Source organism: Gouania willdenowi, chromosome 18 (genome assembly GCF_900634775.1).
Source record: "Gouania willdenowi chromosome 18, fGouWil2.1, whole genome shotgun sequence".
NCBI lineage: Eukaryota > Metazoa > Chordata > Actinopteri > Blenniiformes > Gobiesocidae > Gouania > Gouania willdenowi.
In genome coordinates this window covers 17,660,197-17,684,783 of record NC_041061.1, presented here as the reverse complement: position 1 = coordinate 17,684,783, position 24,587 = coordinate 17,660,197, and the positions used below count along the sequence as shown (strand labels likewise).

Below are 24,587 nucleotides of genomic sequence, written 5' to 3'. Positions count from 1 at the left end.
CATTGTTCTTCTGGTACAAACAGCCTCTGAGGCAGGAACCAAAAATTATATCTATCCATTCATATGACAGAAAAGGAACTTTCCAAGATGAGTTTAAGGACAAAATACGCTTTACATCGGAGAAAGACAACCACAGTTTAATCTTAACAATTTCCAGAGTCCAAGTTTCTGACTCAGCTACTTACTACTGTGCTAAATCTATGAATCGTTTTCACATGCAGTTTTCAGAGGGAACCACTGTTTTTGTAAAAGACGAAAATTCTTTATTTAAAACTTTGGTCCAACAATCAGACTCTGAGACAATCCATCCAGGAGACTCAGTGACTCTAAAGTGCACAGCATCCACTGGGAGCTGTGATGGAGAACCCAGTGTTTACTGGTTCAAGAACTCTGAGGATCATCATCCAAGTCTCATCTACACCCAAAATGACAACAGTGATCACTGTGAGAGGAAAACAAATAAAACACACACCTGTGTCTCCAACCTGTCATTGAACAACCTGGATCAGTCTAATGCTGGAACCTACTACTGTGCAGTTACTGTGTGTGGACGCATCGTGTTTGGAAATGGATCCAGACTGGAGCTCAGAGGTAAGAAGTGCTGCAACATGTCAAACTGTTTGATTTTTTTTTTTCTTTAAAAGCTTTTCTTTTGAAAAACACCTCTCATATGGATCTAAAACAATAAGATATTATAGTTACAAATGTGTTGTCTATGGAGTGATAAAAAGTAGGTAGGCTATATCACAGGACTTACGGAAAATGGACAAAACCTTTAAGTTTTTAAACATTTGAAACTAATTGGAGGTTATTGCCTATTGCCACCCCCACCCTCTGGAACTCACTCCCTCAAAACCTCAGAGACTGCTTTTAATGTATAGCCATTTTATCTTGTAGTCTATTTATTGTTTATTGCATTGTGTTTTTACTGATTTCTATGCCTCTGTATTTTTATTTATTGTTTACGCACTGCGTCTTTATTCCTGTAAAGCATCTTTGAGCTCTTTAAAAGCACTATACAAATAAAATGTATTATTACTATTATTATGGATTGTTTCAAATGGTCGATGCAAATTAAATTTTTGGATATATAAATGAGGAACTTGTATAAATGGGGTAAATACATGAGTACAATGTACATAAAGTATGTCAATGTACAGGATTAAAGCTCACTTCTATTTTCAGTACCCCAGCTGACCAATGCAGTCGCATAAAACACAAAATACATTAAAGTACAACGATAAAAGTATTAACAACAACAGAAGGAGATCGAGGCACCCAAGCACCGCAACAGAAATACATGATTTCCATACCAGAGGTAGATCCCCAAATATGACCAGAAAGTAAAAATGCAAAGCTAAAATGTTTCCATGAGCCAAATGGCATAATTCAATTGCACAATGCTAAAATAGTGTTATTGCACATTTTTTCCATTGACTTTATTGCACCTTTCCCAAGTATTAAGGTTGTTTAAATTTGTTTTCTGCATCTTTCCTGAATATTATAATTCTAGTCTGAGATTAATGATTTACGACATTTGAAAATTTGATCGAAACCAATTTAGAATTAAAATAACAGCCCCATTCTTTGATTGTAATAATTACTTGCATGTTATAACAGAGAACTGAACTTTCTCTATCTCTCTGCAGATAACTCTTTGTTCTTGGTGTACATCTTGGGCGGAGCTTTGGTTTTCACCATCATGCCATTGATTTTTCTAATAATATTAACATACAAAAGGAGTAAGAGCAACAGCAGCCGATCCACAGGTACCCGACCAACTCAAGCCACATATTTTGTGAGAGACTTAAAGGAGACATATCATGCTTTTAAATCCTTCCTTTTTACATATAAATCATACAGTTGTGGTCTATATAAAGCGGAACTGCAATGCTTGGGTCTGAATTCCTCATTATTATAGCTCCACAGGCCTCTTTTCTATCCCTTTTCTGATGTGCTTCTGAGAGCAACTCGTTTTGGTCTCTTTAAATGCAAATGAGACACTTAATACCCCGCCCCCTCGCCAGGTTGCAGAGGTGACACTCGGTTTAACTCCACCCTGTTCGGCCATTTTTGTAGTTTAATAGAAGAGATACGGCTATGTAGCGGCGTAGAAACTTTTTATTCACCCGTTATTTACAAAATGTCAACAACAGAAGACTTGTCCATCCATCCTTACATGTTCAAGCCAGAGTCTGACCCAGCGGAGCGAGATGAAAATGAACCTGCAGAACAACGTCTTCATATGGATGTTAACAAGTGAGCTAACACAAGCGCCGAGTTAATGTTAGCGCCAAGCTAACGTCACAAAATCATCACAAAAACGGCAAAATGAAATGACTAATGAAAACTTTAGACTTAAATTAAATCACGTAGACCATATCATCAAGGATCTAAAATGAGCACACAGCGCTAACTTATGAAGACAGTGCAACTGCTAATGCTAAAAACAATGACAGGGACGTCTTATCACACTTTTAGCGTTATTTACAGCTTACCGAAGTGCTCTGTTTGTCGTCTCCAAAGATAGAAGGAATTGAACCCTCAATCAGACAAAGCCTTTCAGCAAATCCTTCTTTATACTGGCTGAGGTTGCTGAAGCAGTCATCCTTGAAGTGCTTCGCACACACAAAAATGACCTTACCCACAGATGTGGGTACATTTCTGTGAAAAATAAAACTCAACGAGGCACTTTGAAAAGGTTCTGATGCTGGGAGACGGTGTAATGAAGCGTGTGGGTTACTACATCCAACAACTGAACATTTTGACTTATCCTGTCGTAACTTCGGCATCCTTGAGCTTGGACTACAAAATAAAAGCGAGAAATAAAAATGGCGGATTGCTCGAAGTGTTGGACCTGGAGTCCATGTCCTAATTTGGCAGTTCCGCTGAAAATACTGTGATGTAATAGTTCAAAAAACGTGATAGAGAATAGAAAAATCGAAACAGATTGAAAAATTATGACCGAAACAGAATATAAAGATATCAACGGAGCACCTGAAGAGAATAATTTGAACTTTTCTGTACTTCTAAACAATCTAAATATACAACAAAATGCATTTAAGAGCTAAAAAAAGTGGATTTAGCATGATATGTCCCCTTTAAGGTTTCTCAGCCATCCAGCTTATGTTAATTCTACTAGTTTAGTTAAGGCAACTGGACTTGGAATTTTGCTTTCAAGCTGCTGGGGACAACCACTAACGTTTTGTTTATAACACATGAAGACATTGTGTAAGCCTCAGAGATCAATAAATCTAAGGTATTTGGTGTTTTGGTGCCACTTTCAATCCGAGAAAACACCAGAAATTTTAAGCTACACTGGCTTCAGTGCTGGATTTCAATAACTTTTGGATAAAATACAGGTACAGTTTAAAAAAAATGTTAGTCCTCGTCCCCAGCAGCTTTAACTAAGTGTCTTGGATGAAAAATACTATCTGGGAGTGGGACCTTTAAGTGATAAACCTTTTACTCTCCATCTTTCCAGCTCCTCCAGCTACAGTCACAGAGGTAGGTTTTACCTCTATGTTTTTTCTGTGACTCACACTGATTGATGACAGCACTTTTCTGATCTCTTTTAACAGGGTATCAACCAAAGCTCAGACGATCTGATTTATGCAGCTCCGATTGTTACTCCACTCACCAGACCTCCAACACGGAGGAAGGAGGAATGTGTTTATTCCAGTGTAAAGATGTAGAAATATTGAATGTATACAGTATATGGATCCTTGAAGGAATGTGGCATTTTAAACCAATGAAATGTCTATTAGTCTGCAGCAAGAGAACCAAAACTAAAATGTTTGTTATTTAAGTCTACTAATACAGTGCCCGTCGTATTCATATTGTGGGAGGAGCTTAAGTAGAGTTGTCAATTATGGCCAAATGAGTATGTGTTTGAAGGTTGGATGTACAAAGAGGTGTACATACTCTGTAGTGTTATAAAGGGGTGTATTTCTGGGAGCAAAGTAAAATAGAGTGTGAGATTTCCCTGGTTTAATTCTAAGGGACATGTACATGATAACTGTGTTTGGTTTTTTTTTTTACTTAATTTTATTTTTTTTTGTTTGGTGTATTTTTCTGTAATGTATGTTTTTTTGGAGTCATTTTGTGTATGTTTGTATCTTTTTTGGTGTAATTTTATGCATTTCTGTTGTCGTCTTTAGTTGTCGTTTAGTTTTTGTTTTATTTTACTTATTTAGTATATTTTTATTATAAATACCTTATGTGTGGTGAGGGCTGATGACCAAACTCCATAGTCATTGTAGCGCCAATCAGAAAAGTAATAAAACTGTGCAAAACAAAAAGTAAAGCTCCAAACTACATGAGTGAGTAAGTATATTAAAGTATTATGTACAATTCGGCTGTCTTTTTTTCTTTTTTTCTTTTTTAAACAAAATTCATTACCTTCAAACCGAGTGGTCAGAGCTTAACTTCCATGCGCGGCACCACCGAGAATCTGCAGTTTTCCAGATGGAGTATTGAACGGGTTGAGTTCAATACCGACTGTAGTGTAACAGCACGTTAGTGAGCAATTACACGGACAGTTATATGGTTTAAACCAGTGTTTTTCAACCACTGTGCGCGAGAGATCGTCAGGTGTGCCGTGGGAAATTATCAAATTTCACCTAATTGGTCTAAAAAAAAATTTTGAAAACATTAATTATTATCTGCAAATAATATACCATTGTCGAGTGTCCGTGCTGCAGTAGTGACTAAAGGTGCGTGCACACCGAACGCGACGGAAGCGATGCCGTTGCCTTAAATCGTCCCTGATCGGTAGTTTGCACATAGTGGTGCTTTTTTGTCAGTCCATCATTTCATCGCTCCAGCGACGCGATCACTAGGGAGCTATGTGTGTGTATGTGTGTGTGTGTGTGTGTGTGTGTGTGTGTGTGTGTGTGTGTGTGTGTGTGTGTGTGTGTGTGTGTGTGTGTGGGGCCCCGGTAACAGGGTAGAGACAGAGAGAGAGAGTGTTGATGACGTCTTTTTTTTTCCTTCTTGCTCCGCTTCTACGGTTAAATGATCAACTTAACGGAGATATTAAAGGATGACTTCACTCAGAATGTGTTTGATCAGTAGTTACTGTGGTTTTAAAGAAATTTACCGCTTTAATTTTGAACCTGATACTTTGAGGAAGTAGAACAGCCTCCGCTGCAGCCGTCAGCACTGAAGCGGGAGCGGGAGGGAGGGGCTGCTGCCTCCGCTCTACAGACAGTGGAGGACGGGAGATATCGCTTCACGTAGCTGTATTTTTGAAGTGGACATGTTAAGTGCACTTTTTATTTGAAAGAAGAAATACAAATGATGATAAAGTCCTTTAATCTTTGTGTTTATTTGATTCCTATTCAAGACACTTTGATGAGAATGGCTATATTGTTAATATAGGCTACAGAGTATCATTTTTTAACATGTTTGGCTGGTGGTGTGCCTCGTGATTTTTTCAATGAAAAAAATGTGCCTTGGCTCAAAAAAGGTTGAAAAACACTGGTTTAAACAATGGGAAACATGTCTGCAAAAGACTCACCAGTGGCTGACGGCATGGCACAGTGATGGCGACGGAGGAGGAAGTGGACTCTGTGAGCCGCGACCCGCGATTTAAAGGGATCACGGGAATAATTTTAAATAACCATGAAATATTAACTTAAATAACTTTTACCAGCGCAAAAACGTTTTTAATAGACCCAAACAAACTGACACAGTGACGTCATGACCCGGAACCGGAAGTAGCGCGCTCAATACCGAGAGGGAGTCGTAATCTTAGAATTAAAATGAACGTTTTGCAACACCAAGTCAATGTGTTTTTTAATGAAAAAGTTAATATCAGCCAAACAACGAAAGAAAAAAGCTGTTTATATGTATACATTTGGATTCCTGTGGGTTCAGGTCCCAAATGTCATTACCATCTGTAAAGAAGACTCAACAAAAGCCACAGGGCAGTGCATTGGTGTCTATGTCTACTGTACAACATTCAGAAATAAAAAGGAGAACAAAAACATCTTGTGTTTCATATACGTTTTTCCACAAGTTCACTTTTACACTTTCAGCACACTCTGAAAGCCTGCGTGCAACATTGTTGGCCTCTTTTAAAGTTCATGATCTCAGCACTTTGGTGGAAGACAAAAACCATGTGACATAGTTTGTTATTTCATAAGTAGGCCATACTGCAAAATGTCACGTCTGATCGTCTCAGTGTCCTCTTTAAAAAGGTGGAGGAAACACATTTGTTCAGTTTCCATCGAACTGAACTGAACACAATGATATCTACAGCAGTCACTTTGTATCTCACATGTCTCGTCTTTGGAGAAACAAGTGAGTTAAAGATTATTTAAACTAAATCTAACCGTCAAAAAACTACAACTTAAAATTCCAATATTTGTAATCAAATATTAAATGTTATGCCTGTTTCGATCTCTATTCAACAGTCGGCCAGAAGAATGCCATGGAACCATCTTTCACTCAAACAGACAGTGGTTTTCTGTCTGTTACAACTGGTGAGACTTTGACTTTGCATTGTTTCAACTATGGTGATGATTCCACTGCTCGACATTTCTGGTTTAACAAGCCACTTGGACAGAGACCTCAGAAGATCAGTTCTTTGTACGTATTTGAAAGCAAAACAACGTTTTACGGGGACTTCAAGGACAATCCTCGTTTCTCACTGGATGTTGAAAACCGTCAAAACCATTTGACGATCACAGATATACAAATTTCTGATTCCGGCACGTACTATTGCTTCACTTTCAATTTGTTCAATGTGAATTTTACAAGGATTGTCACAGTCAGTGTGATGGGTTTAAAAGAAAAGGCTAAATCTTTCATCCTGCAGTCAGAGTCCGACTCCGTCCAGACAGGAAGCTCTGTGACTCTGACCTGTACCGTTTATACTGGGAGCTGTAATGGGGAACACAAGCTTCACTGGTTCAGAAGCTCCAAGGATTCTCAGCCAGGATACATTTACGCTCACAATGGAAGTAACGCTCAGTGTGACCAACAGACAGACACTTGTGTATACCAGCTGCCAATGAACAGCCTCAGTCCCTCCGATGCTGGGATCTACTACTGTGCTGTGGCCTCGTGTGGACAAGTGTTGTTTGGAAATGGGACCAAATTGGAAGTGACTGGTGAGTAACTGTGTAGGATTTGGTATTTCATGCTAAAAGACTGGATCTTGTTTCTGACATTTGTTGTTTTACAGATGATGCTGCGCTTTATTTCTGGAAGGTTGCTTTTGCTTTAATCTCCATCCTGAGTGCTTCACTGGCTTTCTTACCCTGTTTAATGAACAAGAAACAGATCGCTAACACAAAGGGTAACAAGGACCTCTTGTTTATTTATTTTCTTTTTTTATTCCTAATATGCCTTTATCTGAATTTTGTGCAGGATTGTCAAGTCCTTCTAAGTCAGACTTTAAGGTGACTTTTTAAAATTAACCATTTAAAAAAAGTATTCTCAAAAACAAATGTTTTGACATTTGACTATATTCTCGATTCTGTTCTGCTTCACCATTAGGGTCACCATCACCGAGGGGCAGCGTTTTTGCCCACATGGAAAAAACAGAGGGATTCAACATGGAGTGAATGTGTTTACAGCTGTGTGGAGCAATAAAGCTGTAGAGGAATTTCAGCTGTTTTTTTTGTGTTATGTTCTCAAAAATAAGGGCACACCTATACAAAATGTTACATTCATATTTGTGTAAATATATTCTTTTACAAAATAAAAAAAAAAAAACGTTTGAAATTTGATTCCATTTTTAGTGGATAATTGTGCACTACAGTAAAAAGGATCCTTATTAATGACTGAGATGGAAACATGTTAAATATGGAAAAGGTTGGTCAAACAAGCAAGTGTTTCAACCTTTTTGGTTTGAGAATTGTGTTTTTTTACTTCTATTTATTATTGCATAATGCGCTATAATTGTATAACAATATTCATTTTAGGTTTTGGGGTTTTACTTGTTCAAATATGCATACTTACAAACATGTATATCCATTGACACCAACTGTACGCAAAGCTTCAAAGTTCTGCTAGAGGTGCATTTATAAGACTGAAGTATCTGTAGACACGTGACCATGTGTCCCATCTAGCCAATCAGAGAAAGTCACGTTTCTTAAGAGCAAACGGAGCACAGATGCTCCCCTCATTCATCGGGATGCTCGCAACGCGATGGCATCGCTGAAGCTGCTTTTCTGTCTGTCCTGCATGATCGTCATTGAAACAGGTCAGAGATGATTTTCATGGATCAGGTTTATTGATCCTGTTGTGTAGAAATAATCACAGCAATAAACTGCTTTTGTGTTTCATTCATCTGCAGGATTTTCATCGGTGCACCAAGACAGATGTTTTCTAACAGTTGCGGTTGGAGATGAGGTGACTTTGCGGTGCTACTATAAAGATGCAATCACAAGTCTTTACTGGTTCAAACAGAGTGTCGGACAAAAGCCAAGACGCATGACTTCCACTTACCCATATCAAACAAAGGAAAAGTCTGCATTTACTTTTTACAATGACTTTAACAACACACGCTTTAGATTCCAAACAACTAAAAATGAAACTAGTTTAAAGATTACGGATTTGAAGCTCTCAGACTCGGCTACTTACTTTTGTGCAAGTTTGCATTCTTTTACTGTTGAATTTTCTGATGGGTGCACCGTCTTTGTGACGAGTTCAGATTCAAACGGTTCAAATATTAAACCCATCGTGTATCAATCGGCATCGAAGGCGGTCCAGCCAGGAAGTTCTGAGACTGTGGAGTGTAGAGTACATACTGGGAGCTGTGACACGGATCACAGCATTTACTGGTTTCAAAGTTCTGATGGCAGCCATCCAGGATTCACCTACGCCCATGGAGACGTGACTGGTTTCTGTGAGAAAACCACCAACACATGTGTCTACAGCCTACCAGTACACGACCTGACACAGTCTAATGCTGGAACTCTTTACTGTGCTGTGGCCTCATGTGGGCGCATGCTGCTGGGAAATGGGACCAAACTGGTTTTGGAGGGTGAGTGACTTTATAGTGAGTAGGAGGTAGAGCTGCAATGAACATAGATTAGTTATAATAGTCGTAATGGTGTCATTTATTTATTTAATTGGCATTTTGTTTTGAACAAAAGTAGTTAACTTGATTTGTTTCAATATTACTGTTACTTTCTAAACATAATAAATGGATTTAAAATATAACATACATTGATATATAATCAATCAACTGCACAAATAAACATTACATACTTATGCATCAACTTTATTACAATTAATTTACCAATTACAAATAAATACTTGTTGTAGAAATGTACAGTATATGATGACTGTATATAGACACATTAATAACCAATAGATTTAACCATATACAATAGTATAATAAATATTACAAAAAACAGTCACCCTCATTACAATGTGATTTCACTTTTAATTAATAACAAATAATGGTTATTAAGGTATATATTACAGCTATAGATAAGTAATGTTCAATTAGCTAAAAGTTATTATACTAAGATTGGTAAAGTGTTAATAATTGTAATGATTAGGTTCTTTTGTGTCCATGTTTATGAACCCATTTTTCTTTAAAAAAATAATAATAAAATTAAAAAAGGGAAAAAAAAGATTAGATTTTTATTTTGTTTTTTACATTAAAAATTTGCAGTGTGGATTTTTTTTTTTTTTTTTTTTTATGTATTACAGGCCCCAAAAGGCTTTTTGGTGGTTAAAACCAAATTTATAAAATGAACAAAATGAAATAAATTAAACATTTTTAGCTTATTTTCACTTGTTACGACCAAAGAAAGGTGTACTTCAAAATTAAAAAAAAAAAAAAAAAAAAAATTGAAATACAATATTTGCAGTAGCCTTAAATAAGAAATGTTGTGTTTGAAGGGACAATCTTTACTTACTTAACTTTGATCCTATTTATTTGATAAATAATCATCTTGCACAAATGCTCAACGGAGTAATTTTTGTCTTTTCCTCTGCAGACGAAAAGAATTGGCCTGTCCTGATCTTGTGCAGCGCTTTGGTTTTTACGACCATCTACAGTTTGGTGATAACCTTTCTACTGTGCAAGATGAGAAAAAGGAGCAGCAGCCTGAGTTCAGGTTTGAAATTCTTTACCACCTATAATGTGGCACTATGAGTTCAGCCTTCATTTGGTTGTCATTCACTTTTTATTTCTTTTCTCTAGAGACTGAAGTGAGATTCTCTACAAATGTGCAGGTGAGTTTCAAACGTGAACGTTTTGAATGGAAGGAAAAGAAGACTTTCTCACTCTTGTGTTTTTGTGATTCGTCCCCAGAGTAACCAAGAGGACGAAAATATCAGTTATGCCGCTTTGCACATAAACAAAAAGGAAATATCAAGAAGACAGAGAAGCACAACAAAGAAACAGAATGAAACTATTTACTCCAACGTGAAGGAGTAATGCCAAATGTTTGAAAGTGGTTGTGTAGATATTATTTGGTTAATTCACCATTATTTGTCAAAAGGCTGTTTACGCTTGTTGGTTATTTGTTTTAAATCATTTTTAATGTTAAATTGAAGAAAAACTATTTCTTTAGAGTTTATTCTTTAATATTGGATGTGCTTTGCTTGCTTTTTGACTCACTTTATTCAAACTTGAGCTTTTGGCTTTTCTAGGGTTCTGCTGTCCAATGGAAAAAATGAAATATTTACTTTGTGAATTTACCAGTATATTCTCAAAAGGTAAATGCAACATGCTATAGAGCCATGATCGAGATAACCTTACACACACAGTGGAATTAGCACCGGCCTTTTTTCTAAACAGCAGACAAATGTAATTAGCAAATGTATAATCAAAAATGCAGATGTGGTGTATAAAGTTACAAAGTGATCAGAAAAATCATATTTTTCTTTTTTTTTCCTACACTGGTTCATTCAGAGCTGAAGCTTCTTCCATGTGATCATATTTGTTTAATTTACATAATGAAGTTTTACAATTTGCTTGAAATGTGTCTCATACAATAAAATGGTGATATTATGTAGTAAAGCTTTAGTTCCTGTATTTTCTACTGCAGCTGTGCAGATATTGACTAAACTAGTTAGCTAGGTGCATGTATGCTCGGTCACATGTCACTTCCTTTTACATTTCTGACTGTATCAAACAAGAGAAAATAATTCTACATCATTTATTCAGAGCAGAGTTTGAGGAAGCTTTGGCTTATCCTAGCCTAAAGAAGCTACAAATCAATGCAAACAAAATGTCAGCCATGGCATTGGGTAATAATCTGTGTGCTTTGATGTAAAAGCGCGTGTCAGTGTATTTCCCAACACTGTCATTGTTTTAGTTTCCTTGTTTAGTCAAGCGCAGAGACTGAATCAGGCCTCAGACAGGTGTAAAAATTCAAAATTGGAATGCATTTTAATGACAAAGAGGGAATCAATAAAATAATCTGTATGTGAATGAGATTAAAACCTTTTAAACTGTGTACAAATTAATTTCATTTTGCTAAATTAAATTAATTTCATGATTACACCTTTCTTAATGCAGTCCAAGTATGATGCGTAGATTTTGTTCTCCATTCATTACCAGGAGCACAAAGCACTTGTTTTTTCCTCAACCACAGATTTCAGCAGACTGCATCATACCCAGCAACAGGGTCAACCACACCTCCTCACTGTCAACTCCTTGCTTAGAGTTGCTCTCAGACACTTCCTGGATAACTTTTAAGCTAAGATTCCTAGCTCGTACTTTTTCAGACTAAATTAGGAGCTCTCTGAGGAACCTTTGTGAATACGGGGGCGCAGGGACACAAAGACAAGAGTTAACACATGAGACCACACTCAAATACAGAACAAACTAACACAAAGAGGACCACAAGGGCTACATACAACACGAAACAGAACCTGACAAATTTATAACATGATGTCACTGCCATATGAGTTCACGAGTCATCTTTTTTAACATGGGGAGTAATGGGTATTTCTATGGAAGCACATTTCCGCCACTAAAAAAAATTTTAAAAAATCACCAAGGAAAGTCATAATTATGGGAAACAAAGTCATAAAGAGATACTAAGCAAAAAGAGGCTCTGGTGTCGAAAGGATAAAACTGATGTGGCTGAAGTAGCACGGTTTATTGAACAACAAATGGAGGTCAGTGCCATGGGTACAGATGGATGTACCAAAAATGTTTCTATCGGGCTTCCATAGTAATTCACTGTGTGTGTGTATATATATATATATTTATACACACTTTGCCTGCTGTTCCTTTTTAGCTCAGCAAGAAGAACTGAGAATCTCATCCATTTATCAAGCTACTGTAATTGAGTTGCTTTTATTGGTACTTGCACTTTTTAAAGTAGATTTTCTAAATTACTCTTTTTACTTGTACTTAAAGCAGAACTAAGTAACTTTTTCCACCTCAATGAATCCTTCTCGTAGTCCCTGTGAGGGTAACACAAGTGTTGCAACTTTCCTGCCTCCGACCCAGACGTACAGCTTTACAGCAGCCCAATACAAACTAATGCTAGATTATGACCACACGATTGTCTACAAATTCACTTTTCTCAAACTTATGTCATGGCGGAGCCAGCAAAAAAAAAAAAAAAAAAAGGCAGAGAGACCAAAACAGCATTGAGTGCCGTTTTTTTTCTCAGTTTTAGACTTCATAAATGTAGCTATACTTAAAGCCTGATTTTTTTTTATTTTTTTTTAAATTGAATGCATTAGTGTAATTTTGTTTAAAAAATATTTGTACATTTTGACAAAAATCAATTAAGTTCCAATTGTGCAAGATCTGGTATCTTCCTTTTTAAGTTTATACATGAGATGTTTACTGTATGAAAGGGAACCGTGGCAACATTTATTACCAACAATAAACATGGGGGGATGAAAGTATCTGGTAACTTTTACTTTGAGTACTATTTAATGAGTTACTTTTTACTTGTACTTGAGTATTTTATGGAGGACTTACTTGTACTTGAGTACAATTTCAATCAAGTAACAGTACTTCTACTTGAGTAGGAAATATCAGTCCTCTTTACATATCTGGGTGTCACTGAAACAAAGGCCAATTTAAACTTTATAGAGGCAACCAGGATTTAGTGCTGCTCATTAGAATCAGCAGTGCTGCGTTATTTACATGCATACGGAGCTCTTGTCTCCTAAATTGCATCTACGAAACAGCAGAGTGGCGGCTGTCGTCTCCTGGGGCCACAGATTTTTTCAGGTCACGGTTTTAATTCATCATCTCTCAATAGACAAGAAGTTTATATGAATTTATTTAAGTTTTACTGAATTTTAGAGCAACCCAAGGTCCTTATCACTACACCAATGATGTCATTTCAACATGGCGGCACACAGGGTAAAGTTGTCCCAATTTTAAAAGTTAATAAAACGAATATGGTGCAAAATAATGTTCGTTTTGTTAGGCATAGATCTCCTAATAAGGACATTTCAAAGGTTTTAGGCAACATTTGTAAAAACCGTACAGGATCCCTTTAAGCACTTAAAGTATTCTAGCTAATATATAAACTACTCAACATTAATTTTAGGCACATTACACTATTGTTTTAACCATGACACAGGCCAATAACAAAGCAAACATAACCTTTCATATGATTTGTATCAAGTATTAAACAAAGCATATAACACATTCATTGCAGATATACCAAAAGTTATGGTTTTTTTGTGTAGTGTTCTCCAGTTGTGAGACCAGAGGGGGTGTGGTTGGTTTATTTGGGATTTTTTGCTATATATATATATGTTAAATCAACAATGTGGCCTAACACTATGGATTTATGAGCATCTTCTGGCATTTTGCACTATGTGGTGAATTATGACCCCAAAAATCTTCTTCTTAGAACTCACTTGTTTATTAGTTTTTTAAAGTGCAACAAATGCATAATTTACTGAATACTTCTGCAAAAGCATATATGTTCATTGGTTCCTAACAGAAACCAAACAAGTACCAAAGAAAGGCTGCGTAAAGGGAACTGGTTTGTAGCTATAATTGTTCTTGGTTTGGTTTTTGGTGTGTTTCACCTATAAGTGCACTTTCATTGGTTGTGCACATGTCTGTATAATAGGCCAAGCCCCCCCCCACTCCCCACTTGGACCAGAAACAAGTAACCTTATGTGGCAAACAGGAAACTATTCACATCTTTAGAGCTTGTCCATGTGTGCAGATTGCACGCTGTAAGTAAGAGTAACTGTGGTTGTCTAACAGCTTTATGTGCAGCCTCAGTGGACATCAGGAATCATCAGCTTTTGGTTGAGATCTCTAAGAAACACCTCAAAAGTTTCAACCATTATGGCAAAGGCAGTGCTGGTTTTTCACCTGGTCTGTGCGTTCTTAGCAGTGATGAGTAAGTTGTGACAATCTTCATGGATTGTTCGTTGTTTATGTTCTTGAAGCTAATCTGTTTTTTATACATTTTCTTTGTTTTTAGTTCAGGACGCCACATTGGAGCAAGAGATTGGCTTTCACTTAGCAAACGCTGGCCAAAATATAACACTGAAGTGTCCCCATGATGAGGAATCCACTCGACTTTTCTGGTACAAACACGGGCTAGGACAAAAACCGAGGCTCATATGTTCTTTCTACAAGTATGACAAAACAGGTCACTTTTATAATGAGTTCAGAACCGATTCGCGCTTCACATCACTAAACAACATCACCGGAAACAACTTGACGATCACAAATCTGCGAGTTTCGGACACGGCGACCTACTACTGCGGCACCAGCTTCTCCTTTATTTTGATATTCATAACGGGAACCTTTGTTCGCGTACAGAACCCAGAACCAAATACCAAAACTTCCATCCAACAAGCAATCCCTGAGACCATCCTGCCTGGAGAGTCTGTGACCCTGAACTGTACAGTTCACCATGGTACATGTGAGAAACAGCAAAGCATCTACTGGTTCAGACACACTGAGGAAAACAATTTTGGTCTGGTTCAAATACCTGAAACCCAGTGTGATAGAAGTCTGGACTCTCAAACGTACACATGTTTCTACAACGTGCCATTGGACAGCCTGAACCAGTCTCAGCCTGGTACGTACCACTGTGCCGTGGCCTCGTGTGGTCTCATACTGTTTGGAAACGGGACAAGAGTGAGCCTAAAGGGTGAGTTTTTAAGATCACATGATGAATGTCTTTCATGTAGTTTTATATTGAACAGAACAGTGGTTCTCAAACTTTTTTGGCTCAAGTACCACCTTTTCTTATTTCTGAATCCAAGTACACCCTTTGCCCGACTACAACATTTTGCTTAGAAAACTATTTAAAACAACTACAAAGCATAATAATGGAATGAACGTGTGATAACGCACATTTTAAATAATCTCACTTTGTACATAAGTGGAATGAAACTATTTAGTGCAGTGGTTCACAACCTTTTTTGGATCTTGACCCCATTTTGACATCAAGAATTTCTGGAGACCCCAAAGACATAATTTTTCTAGAATTCGTTTTTGATCATGTTTGAGCTCAGATTTAAAAAATAAATAAATAAATGTTTTACTGCATTTTAGTTGAACTGGATTTAGCAGGTGAAAGTATAGAAATGAAGTTGTTTAGGATTGTGTTTTAATTTTTTTTTTTTAAAAAAGAGCAATAAGGAAAAACGTTTTTTTTTTTTTTTTCCAGAAATTTCTGTCATTACATTTAAACTCCAGGTGACCTCACATGAGGTCCTGACCCCAAGGTTGAAAAACACTGATTTAGTGGCTCCTGAATAGATTCATTTCTGTAGTTTTTATCATTTCCTGTCATCTCACGTCTGGAGTGGGACCAAGACTTTCCACTCTCGCTCTCTTTAAGTACCTCCTGTAGTGCCATCGCGTACCCTTGGTGGTACGTGTACCCAATTTGAGAAACGCTGGAATAGATGATCGTGTCTGACTTTGCAGGTGCTGTTACAGACATTCTTTTTCTGTACTTTTGGAGCGTGGCTGCAGCACTCGTTACCATCCTGAGTGCTGTAATGTCTGTTTCAGCATTTCTGATGAACAAAAGGAAACCGTGCCCTTGTCAAGGTATCGTCAACATATTCTTGTTAATTATCATTTGGGCTTTTTTTCTCTAAAAATTGAAAATAATTATTGTTGTCCTCTCTTTAGAATCTCTCACCTCAGCTTCATCCAAAAAGGTATTTCATTCTGTCTGCTTTAAACACACAGTACTAGCTATGCTTGTGAATGCTGCATTAAATGAACCCTTTATTCTACCCAGAGGAATGCAAAAAGCGACAACATCTACTACAATGTTGTGAAGGAGATAAAGGCGAAGAACTCTCAACAACAAAGGGATGAAACCTGGAGTCAGTGTGTGTACCTAAGTGTGACTCCGTGAAGGAGGACGAGAGCCAACTCTGGAACAAATGATGTGTTTTAGTGACAAAGCAAGATGACTGTGTATTCGTTTGTTGATTATTCTCACAGGACTGGAGTTCACAGTGATACAATGACCAAAGCAGAGAGGCTTACTTATAGAGGTGGGACCTCACCATACAAAGCTCACGTTAACGATTATCCATATATTGGTCAGAAATCAATCTACAATAATCTGTGACATTTATTTTATATCTCTGAAAGACAATAAATTGAAAAAGTGTCTTATGAACAGTGACGCTATTTTACTTATAAGTATCTCCAATAGTGTTTTCTGTATACAAAGTATAGGGTCTTTTTTTTTTTTTTTTTTTTTACCAGTGACACCATTATAGTGCAATATTCCAGTAAACAATATATTGGTTCCTTCAACAAACAGTAACAAAATTTCTGTGACGACCTACCTGCACATTTTAGTGAAAAAGCAGAAATAAAATACATACATTTAAAAAATCGATACTTAGCGCGAGCATATCGATAATCGATCGTGCGGAAAAATATTGCGATATATCGCCGTATTGAGATATCGTCACACTCCTTCTTACTTAACATGTGCTACAGTGACAATAGGTAGCATAATAAAAGCTAAAAGGGTCATACAGGACCCAGGAACATATGGTAGAATGTGACTGATTTTCAACTGTGTAACAAATACTCATCCAACTTCTAATCCAAACATAGATTATTTTTGCTTCAATAATTATTATATATATTGTATTCCATATATAGGCTTTGTGGTTGTTTGGGGGGTTTTTTGGGGGGAGGAACATTTATTTAGCTGCAAATACATGCCTTTCTAAATGAAACCATTTAAAGCTATATCTTAATATCAAAACTGTCTTTTTCCCCTTTTTATTGAGTTAATTTCTTGTGTCTTTTTTATAAATTCATCCAGATCAAGGGTACCCATGTTAAAATCATGTATTTTGTTAGCTTTAATATTACATTATTCAATTGCTTTAGTGATAGGTGATCAAAGTACAGTATGTATTTTAAAGCCGTCATATTTACACTTGAAAGACAAAAATGCTGAACTACTAATACAACCAAGCAGTGTGCAGCTTTTACTTCATGTTAAACTACATGAAACATAAGCATTTTTTTTAATTATTATTTCTAGTTTCTCCTCATTTGAACTGTTTTCCCTCTTTCTGCCTGACCTTGATTTAATGTACTTTATTCTTCATCCAACGTGTATGTAAATGATGTCAATAAAAGTATATGTGGGGATGCTTTGATGTCATTGCAAAGTTGAGAACTGTGTCTGTTTTTTTTTTTACTTTTATTGTGTTTCTCTCCTGGTGAAAATATAACCAATAAAATACTGAATATAAGGTTTAGGATTTATGTCTCACACTGCTCTGTGATTTTAGCTCCTCAGTTTTATTTCCTGTCTTTTATTGAAGCCTATAATTATTGATTCACATTATATTGGTTGTACCGTTTTACTTCCTTGATTCAAATACATCTGTAGATAAGTTTTTGAAATATAAAGTTTAGATTTGCAATACAAGCAATGAAAATAATTTGTTAAAAATGTTTGTGACTTTTATAGTAAAAAAAACCTAACTTTTTACAGTATGCCATGTTAAAGAAAATACTTCATAGTAGTCACATTTGTGAGGTTCTCCCAAAAAAATTATACCAAACAAGGCAAGGTTTATTGATTCCTTATATGAAATATAAAGGTAAAATTAAACGCAGTGAAAAAACAGCAAAAACGCCTTAGGTCCCAGAGGGTTAAAGATCTGGACACCTTTTCTACATTATTTACCTGCAGACCTGAAGAATTTGCTTCTGAAGGGAAGGGACTTCTCTGAGTAGACGTCCCCTCCAATGACCTTTACATGATAGCTCTGATGACTGGTTACCCTAAAATGTACATATAGTGGGCCGGACATATTTTAGCACTCTCAAGGTTAATTATTATTTTCATTATTCTTTATTTTTGCTCTTTTTATTTCATTATTTCTTTACATGCCGCTTCAAACTATGACTATTTTCATTATTACCTGTTTATGTCTGTGCTCTTTTATTGGGGGTGTTGTTGTGTTATCTGTTTGATTGTCATTATTCATTATTGCCGTGTCATTATTGTAAAATTTAATAAATAGTATAATTAAAAAAATAAATTAAAAATAAATAATTGTGCAGCCCTATCTGAGCTCTTGGTTAAGATTTAAACATCATTATGTACTGCTACGCACAGATTTCTTTACCATACAATATTATCATAATAATGTATGAAGTTAAAAAGGTAAAAGAAAGATTCAAGGTTAAGCAGGCATATGATTTCACTGTAAAGGTGTCCGGAGAACATTCTAAGAAAACATAACAGAGGAAGTCACATTGGTTTAGGTTACCAGGGAGACGTGAGTATGAACGAATCCATTTTAAACAAGAAAAAAAAAGAAAAGAGGTTAGTGCCAAGAAGTGTACTGCTGTTTACATACGTACACATAAACAACCAAACCAAAGATGCATAAAGACAAAAAAACAATTAGATTTTTTCATTATGTTTTTGAAACAATTGGATAACCTGCAAAACCCTCTAAATTGGTCTATTTTGTGGTGCCGTCAAAATTAAGGCGTTCATTTAGTCGATTACTTTAAAAACTTCTGGTGTTGACTGACCTCTAACCTTTGGTCGAGTGTGCAGCCAACCCTAGAGACATAGGACAGCCAAACACTGTGCCACAATGGGAGATTTGGTAAAAGTTTTACTTTAAAATGGCTTGTTGGAGAAAGCAAAAGTGATTTGTACACTTTGCAAAGCCGAGTTGAACCACCACACATGTAATTAGTTCACCAGCATATATCTCAGAGCAAAACACCCGCTGAGACTTCTTCTACAGGTCTCAGTAGGCTACACCACAGGAGTCAGCTACTTAGGCCCAAACTTCAAAAGTCGTGATATTTATTGAACCTTTGGTCATGCAGCAAGTTTAAAACTTATTTTGTTGACACCTGTAGTTTAATATATAGGTCTGGGTTTTGTTATTACTGTATTTGTTAGTGGGTAAAGAAAGTTAATAAAATAGTCTTTGAATTTAAATATGCTTTCCCTAAATAAATAATATTACAAGCTTCAGTAGAAAAATGTGATTAATCGCAATTAATTACAGAAAATTGTGCAATGACTGAGTTAAAAAAAAAAAAAAGTCGATTGAAGTACAAGTCATACTTGGAAGTGTGAAGTTATTTTGTACGCATTGGAAACTTTGAATCTGACAGATTACCAATGTCCTGTGGGGTTCCTCAGGGCTCTGTTCTTGGACCTCTTCTGTTTAGCCTTTATATGCTTCCTTTAGGACAAATTTTACAGAACTGTAAGGTTGATTATCAGAGCTTCACAGATGACACAACTATATCTATCACTGAACCCAGATGACTATGGTCCCATAGAGGTGTTGTGTGACTGCTTAGAAAAAGTAAACTGCTGGATAAGTGAAAACTTCCTACAACTAAACCATGACAAGATGGAGGTGATTGTCTTTGGTAACAAAGAAAAGAGGACTGCTGTCAGCGAGAATCTTGAGTCTCAATCTTTAAAAGCTAAAGACCAAGTCAAAAACCTTGGTGTTCTGATTGACTCAGATCTTACATTCAGCAGTCAGATCAAATCTATCACAAAACAGCCTTTTACCACCTAAAGAACATCTCCAGAGTGAAAGGTTTAATGACTCAGAAAGATCAGGAGAAACTGGTCCATGTTTTTATCTCCAGCAGACTGGACTATTGTAATGGTCTTCTGACAGGAATCCCCCAAAAGAGCATCAAACAGCTACAGCTGGTTCAGAACGCTGCAGCTCGGGTCTTAACCAGAACAAAGAGGTCAGAGCACATTACTCCAGTTTTAAAGTCTTTACACTGACTCCCAGTCAGCCTCAGAATAGACTTTAAAGTTCTACTGCTGGTTAATAAATCTGTGAATGGGTTTGGTCCAGAATACATCAGTGACATGTTAGTCAGGTATGAACCCAGCAAGTCTCTCAGATCTATGGACACAGGTCAGATAATGGAGCCCAGAGCTCACAGTAAACATGGTGATGCTGCAAAAAAGTGGAACAAACTGCCAGCAGTTTTAATCATGTAAATTACATTGGATTGCCTTGTGTATGAAATGTGCAATACAAATACATTTGCCTTGCCTAATGGAACAAATATTACTTTATATTCTTCAAAACAATTTTCTGTTTTTGTGGCATGCAAACCCATTAAAAAAAAAAAAAAAAACCACAGCCAGTGCAGCCTATCGGCTTCTGCACGCATAGAGATTTTAATCACAAACAAGAAATGTAGGACACCTTGTTTTTGTCAGAGCGATGCCAGTTGAGGTGAGGAGAAGACAACATGATGATGTTGCTGGCCAACTTTTTACTGCTGTGCTCGTTTTGTGAGTAACTACATGTCCGTGTACTTTTCTTCCACACGCAAACCTTGAATGAGCTGCGTTGTTATAGCGATTGATTTTCATTCTGTTTATTCCAGGTGCGGGCGACGTCTCTCAGCCTGAAGCTTTTCAAACTTTGACACTCGAAGCATCAGCTACCATCAAATGCTACGTCGTGGGTAATGCAGCATGTCCAAAAAGGGTGTGGTACAAACTGACCTCAGAGAGGAAACTAGAGCTTGTCGCTACAGTGAATTCACATGAGAATCATAGTATTTTTGCAAATGGCTTTAAATACAGATACTCAGTTAAATTCAACGCGAAGGAAAATCATCTGATCATATCCACGACGTCATGGGAAGATGCTGGGACGTACTTCTGTGGAGTCTTGCACCACAATAACATTCATTTTGGAAATGGAACGTATTTGATGGTAAAAGGTATCAGATCAGGCTTCTTTTTTTCTTTCACAGATCAAACATAAGTTATTTCCTATTAATGATGGTTAATATTTCTTCCTATAGGTTCCACGTTTAGCAGTGGTTTAGTCGTCCAACACCCAGTGTCCCAGTCAGTCCAGTCCGGCCACTCTGTGACTCTCAGCTGCTCGGTTGATTCCGCACAATGCACGGCTGAACGCATCGATGTGAAATGGTTATGGTCATCTAATCGCTCTGATTCAGAGAAGATTTATTTGCCGGGGAACAGGAAGGCGTCTGTCTGTCAGTCGACTGACAGCAGAGATATGATCTGTGTTTACACATTTCACATCAAGAACTTCAGCTCCATAAATGCTGGATCATACATCTGTGTCGTGACCTCATGTGGGAAAACACTGCTCGGAAATGGGAGCAAGCTCATCGCTGATGGTAAGAAAAAGGAGGAAATATCTACTTTAACCATAGGCGGAGTTTAAGATTTTTGCCAAGGTGGGCAACAGAAAAAAAATCAGGTTGGTGCGTCGTTTAATGTTGTAAATTCATGATAAAAATCAGGCCTGCAGCCACTTTTTGCTTCACTTTTGCTGCAGTACCATATATGAACTGCTGGGCGCAGTGTCGCTTCACCATTTACATTGTGAAGAAGAATTGCGCGACAGAAGAAGCCTTAAAAGGAAGACGATGGTCACATGATTCGAGAGCCAAAAAATAACTTGTGTTCTTAAATTAATGTGTTTTATGGCACTTAAAATATTTGCATATTCTGTACATGATATTAAGATTGTAATTGTATTTTTTCAAATGAATTTGGGAAAACTATAATGAAAACTTTTGACCAGTGGGGGGAGGGGGGCAATACACTCCTACAACTTCAGGGTATGACTTTAATGCATATGTGATTGATTTGATTCAAAACTAGGCAACAAACGTGTGATTTTTTTCCCCCCCACGTCTGGTCAGTGTTGGCAGATGCCGATGTTCCAGTTACAGCCGACAAAAGCCCATCCTTCCTCATCATCATCATCTCGAGTGTTTCCTTGCCTCTTTGTGTGTGTGTGATTACAATGGGAATCTGCCACTGCACAGGTAATTGGTTTTATACTGTCACCAGTTACTAACTGAAGTATGTTGAAATAGAAACGTTTTTTTTGTGTATCTGATTTCAGAATCACGTGCCACTTCATCATGTTCTTTAACCAATAAAGAGAAGGTATGTGCTAATTCAGATGTTATTTACACTGTGAAACTTCATTTCTGTTGGTAATGCTGAGCTAATGCAGATTTTTATACGCAGGACAAGGAACATCAGAATCTCAAGAGATTAAGATGGAGAGCGGACACATGGAGCGAGTGCGTGTACTTGAGTGTGAAGCAACACATCTGAATTTCACATTTTGTGACTTTTCTATTAGTTTTTAATTCCTGTTTCTGTATTGGGTACTTTGATTGATCGATATTTTGGATTTAAGTTTTGTAAGCAAAAATAAACATTAACTCCATGATTCATGCCTCTACTTCCATCCTTCACATTACTGACACATCTAATGGATGCTTACAGGGTAAATTGTTGATTTAAAAAATGCAGCAAAGTATATATATATATATATATATATATATATATATATATATATATATATATATATATTTTTTTTTTTTTTTTTTTTTTTTAAAGGCAGGCAATAAAGCATGTTCATTCTGAGGTAATTATTTTTCTCAAATAATCTTGTCATTTTGTAGTATGTGCTCTGTGTTACAGTGAGTAGTGTAGATTGTGCTTGTACCACTTTATCGCAAGTTATTGAATTGATGAATACAAATGTGCCAATGTCTTTCTAACTTTACTGACGACATCAGGTGCACTTAGATTGCGCTGCCGATAAAGCTAAAGCCTTGCTAACCGTCTTTTTACAGTACACACTAATGTGTATATTATCTTTATTAGCAAGGTATAATGCTATTTCAGACTTGATTGAAAAGAAACCTGATGGTGATTTATACGCTCCTGCTTTTTACACTGAATGATGTATCCTGCAATGATTCATTATACTAAACTATTGTTTCGTTTATTATCCCATTATATTGGGAAAACAAATTAAATTAACTTGTTATCTCGAGATCTCGAGTAAATTAAGTGGTTATCACAGGAGAACAGAGGAAATATAATGTACAAAAGCATGGCCCTTTGGAACTTCTGTAATAGACATATCTAACCAGGAATATGAACTAAACTTTGCAATGCTTGTAAAGGGAGCTGATGCTACATCTGTGGTTAAGATGTCATGGTAACAGTAGTTCTTTTATGGCAAAGTATTTGTTAACGCTCAATTTAAAAAAAAAAAATAAATAAAAAATCCCTCAATGTTTTGGGGAAAAAGAACTAATTTATGTAATTTCCTAATAAATGTAGGATGGTTGGCCTAAATGATCTTTTTTTTTTTAAAGTTCAGAGCAAGTTTTAGTTTTAAAAACACAAGGACAAAAGCCCATGAGTGAACATGAACTGCTTTAGTGAGTCACAACTGCTGAGGAGAAGACAAGACCAAAGACGACAAAACAACTCTACTCTATGCAAATCATACCCAGTCCTTATGTAAGAACAGCCTCTTTGTTCAAGTCTGAACAATCCACCAATCCATTTCAGGACTTCTACAGTGAGTCGGGATTTTAAATTAAATGAGAAGAAGTGAAAACATGCTTACAAGAAGTGATGTAATATATACCACATAATGTTGAAAAGGAATGAGATTTTTTAAGCTAACCGTGCTATTGGTGACTCCATCATTCTGCCGTTTCAGCAAGAATAAAACCAAAGCTCAAGAGGATGTGTGGAAAGACAAAAGACAGCAAGATAAATCAAATGCGCAGGTAGACAATGATTGCCACTCTTCATTCGATGTTTAAAGAAGTTTCCGTCATTCAGAAAGCGTACGAGTGACCAAGTTTTCAGATGGTTTAGCAGATAAAGAACAAAGAGCAACGTTGTGGGAACTGAAAGTGAGCCACAAAGGTGTGCTGCACATCTGTCGCTGTAGTGAAGTCTTAACAGTCAGTAGAAAACATGACTTTGAAGTCCTTTTAGTCTTTGATGTTTCTCTCTTTGTTAAAAACATAATGATCACACACAATCTATTAAATTATAACCTGCAACTAGTAAAACGGAAGTGTTAGTCACGTAAAGTACAGCATACGAACAAAGGCAAACTATGAAGAAGGGAAAAAAAGTAACCTCTTGTTATGGAAACATACAGAAAAGTGCAACCTTTGAAGAGGAAAACTTGTCGATTGAGTCTTGTTTTGAGTCGTGTGGTGAACGAGGTGTGAATTACAGCGAACAGGTTTGCGTCGGTGGAAACTTTACGCCTGAGCTTAAACACAACAGGAAGAGTGGCCGTGCCTTTGTGGCCACAAACAGCTT

The 24,587-nt window shown here is 36.7% G+C and overlaps 5 protein-coding genes across 5 annotated transcripts; all 5 read left to right on the top strand.

The window, feature by feature from the left end:
* Positions 1-2: 2 nt before the first annotated feature.
* LOC114480835 (uncharacterized) lies at positions 3-3,583 on the top strand (the record flags this gene model as incomplete). The annotated part of the gene is made up of 3 exons (XM_028475259.1): positions 3-591; positions 1,650-1,769; positions 3,485-3,583. Coding segments are annotated over 3 exons (762 nt in total), but the record flags the coding sequence as incomplete, so codon positions are not given.
* Positions 3,584-6,199: 2,616 nt separating this feature from the next.
* LOC114480615 (uncharacterized) lies at positions 6,200-7,126 on the top strand. Its single transcript, XM_028474900.1, has 2 exons — positions 6,200-6,306; positions 6,420-7,126. The coding sequence occupies exons 1-2, from the start codon at positions 6,252-6,254 to the stop codon at positions 7,124-7,126; spliced, it is 762 nt and encodes a 253-aa protein (XP_028330701.1). The 5' UTR covers positions 6,200-6,251.
* A 1,026-nt stretch (positions 7,127-8,152) lies between these two features.
* On the top strand, positions 8,153-10,812 carry LOC114480604 (uncharacterized). The gene is made up of 5 exons (XM_028474884.1): positions 8,153-8,215; positions 8,309-8,998; positions 9,966-10,085; positions 10,172-10,203; positions 10,283-10,812. Exons 1-5 carry the CDS (start codon positions 8,161-8,163, stop codon positions 10,406-10,408), a joined length of 1,023 nt encoding a protein of 340 aa, XP_028330685.1. The 5' UTR covers positions 8,153-8,160; the 3' UTR covers positions 10,409-10,812.
* Positions 10,813-14,120: 3,308 nt separating this feature from the next.
* Positions 14,121-16,301, top strand: LOC114480833 (uncharacterized). The gene is made up of 5 exons (XM_028475258.1): positions 14,121-14,312; positions 14,397-15,074; positions 15,860-15,985; positions 16,070-16,098; positions 16,182-16,301. The coding sequence occupies exons 1-5, from the start codon at positions 14,258-14,260 to the stop codon at positions 16,299-16,301; spliced, it is 1,008 nt and encodes a 335-aa protein (XP_028331059.1). The 5' UTR covers positions 14,121-14,257.
* A 4,369-nt stretch (positions 16,302-20,670) lies between these two features.
* On the top strand, positions 20,671-22,596 carry LOC114480832 (uncharacterized). Its single transcript, XM_028475257.1, has 6 exons — positions 20,671-20,735; positions 20,831-21,172; positions 21,257-21,601; positions 22,133-22,258; positions 22,339-22,382; positions 22,467-22,596. Exons 1-6 carry the CDS (start codon positions 20,693-20,695, stop codon positions 22,554-22,556), a joined length of 990 nt encoding a protein of 329 aa, XP_028331058.1. The 5' UTR covers positions 20,671-20,692; the 3' UTR covers positions 22,557-22,596.
* The last annotated feature ends 1,991 nt before the right edge of the window (positions 22,597-24,587 follow it).

Coding starts and splice junctions, on each gene's coding strand:
- LOC114480615 (XM_028474900.1), top strand. CDS start 6,252: ATGATATCTACAGCAGTCACTTTGTATCTCACATGTCTCGTCTTTGGA. Junction 6,307..6,419: donor TCTCGTCTTTGGAGAAACAA/GTGAGTTAAAGA, acceptor TCTATTCAACAG/TCGGCCAGAAGAATGCCATG.
- LOC114480604 (XM_028474884.1), top strand. CDS start 8,161: ATGGCATCGCTGAAGCTGCTTTTCTGTCTGTCCTGCATGATCGTCATT. Junction 8,999..9,965: donor GACCAAACTGGTTTTGGAGG/GTGAGTGACTTT, acceptor TTTCCTCTGCAG/ACGAAAAGAATTGGCCTGTC. Junction 10,204..10,282: donor GATTCTCTACAAATGTGCAG/GTGAGTTTCAAA, acceptor ATTCGTCCCCAG/AGTAACCAAGAGGACGAAAA.
- LOC114480833 (XM_028475258.1), top strand. CDS start 14,258: ATGGCAAAGGCAGTGCTGGTTTTTCACCTGGTCTGTGCGTTCTTAGCA. Junction 14,313..14,396: donor TGCGTTCTTAGCAGTGATGA/GTAAGTTGTGAC, acceptor CTTTGTTTTTAG/TTCAGGACGCCACATTGGAG. Junction 15,986..16,069: donor GAAACCGTGCCCTTGTCAAG/GTATCGTCAACA, acceptor TCCTCTCTTTAG/AATCTCTCACCTCAGCTTCA.
- LOC114480832 (XM_028475257.1), top strand. CDS start 20,693: ATGATGATGTTGCTGGCCAACTTTTTACTGCTGTGCTCGTTTT. Junction 22,259..22,338: donor GGGAATCTGCCACTGCACAG/GTAATTGGTTTT, acceptor ATCTGATTTCAG/AATCACGTGCCACTTCATCA. Junction 22,383..22,466: donor CTTTAACCAATAAAGAGAAG/GTATGTGCTAAT, acceptor TTTTATACGCAG/GACAAGGAACATCAGAATCT.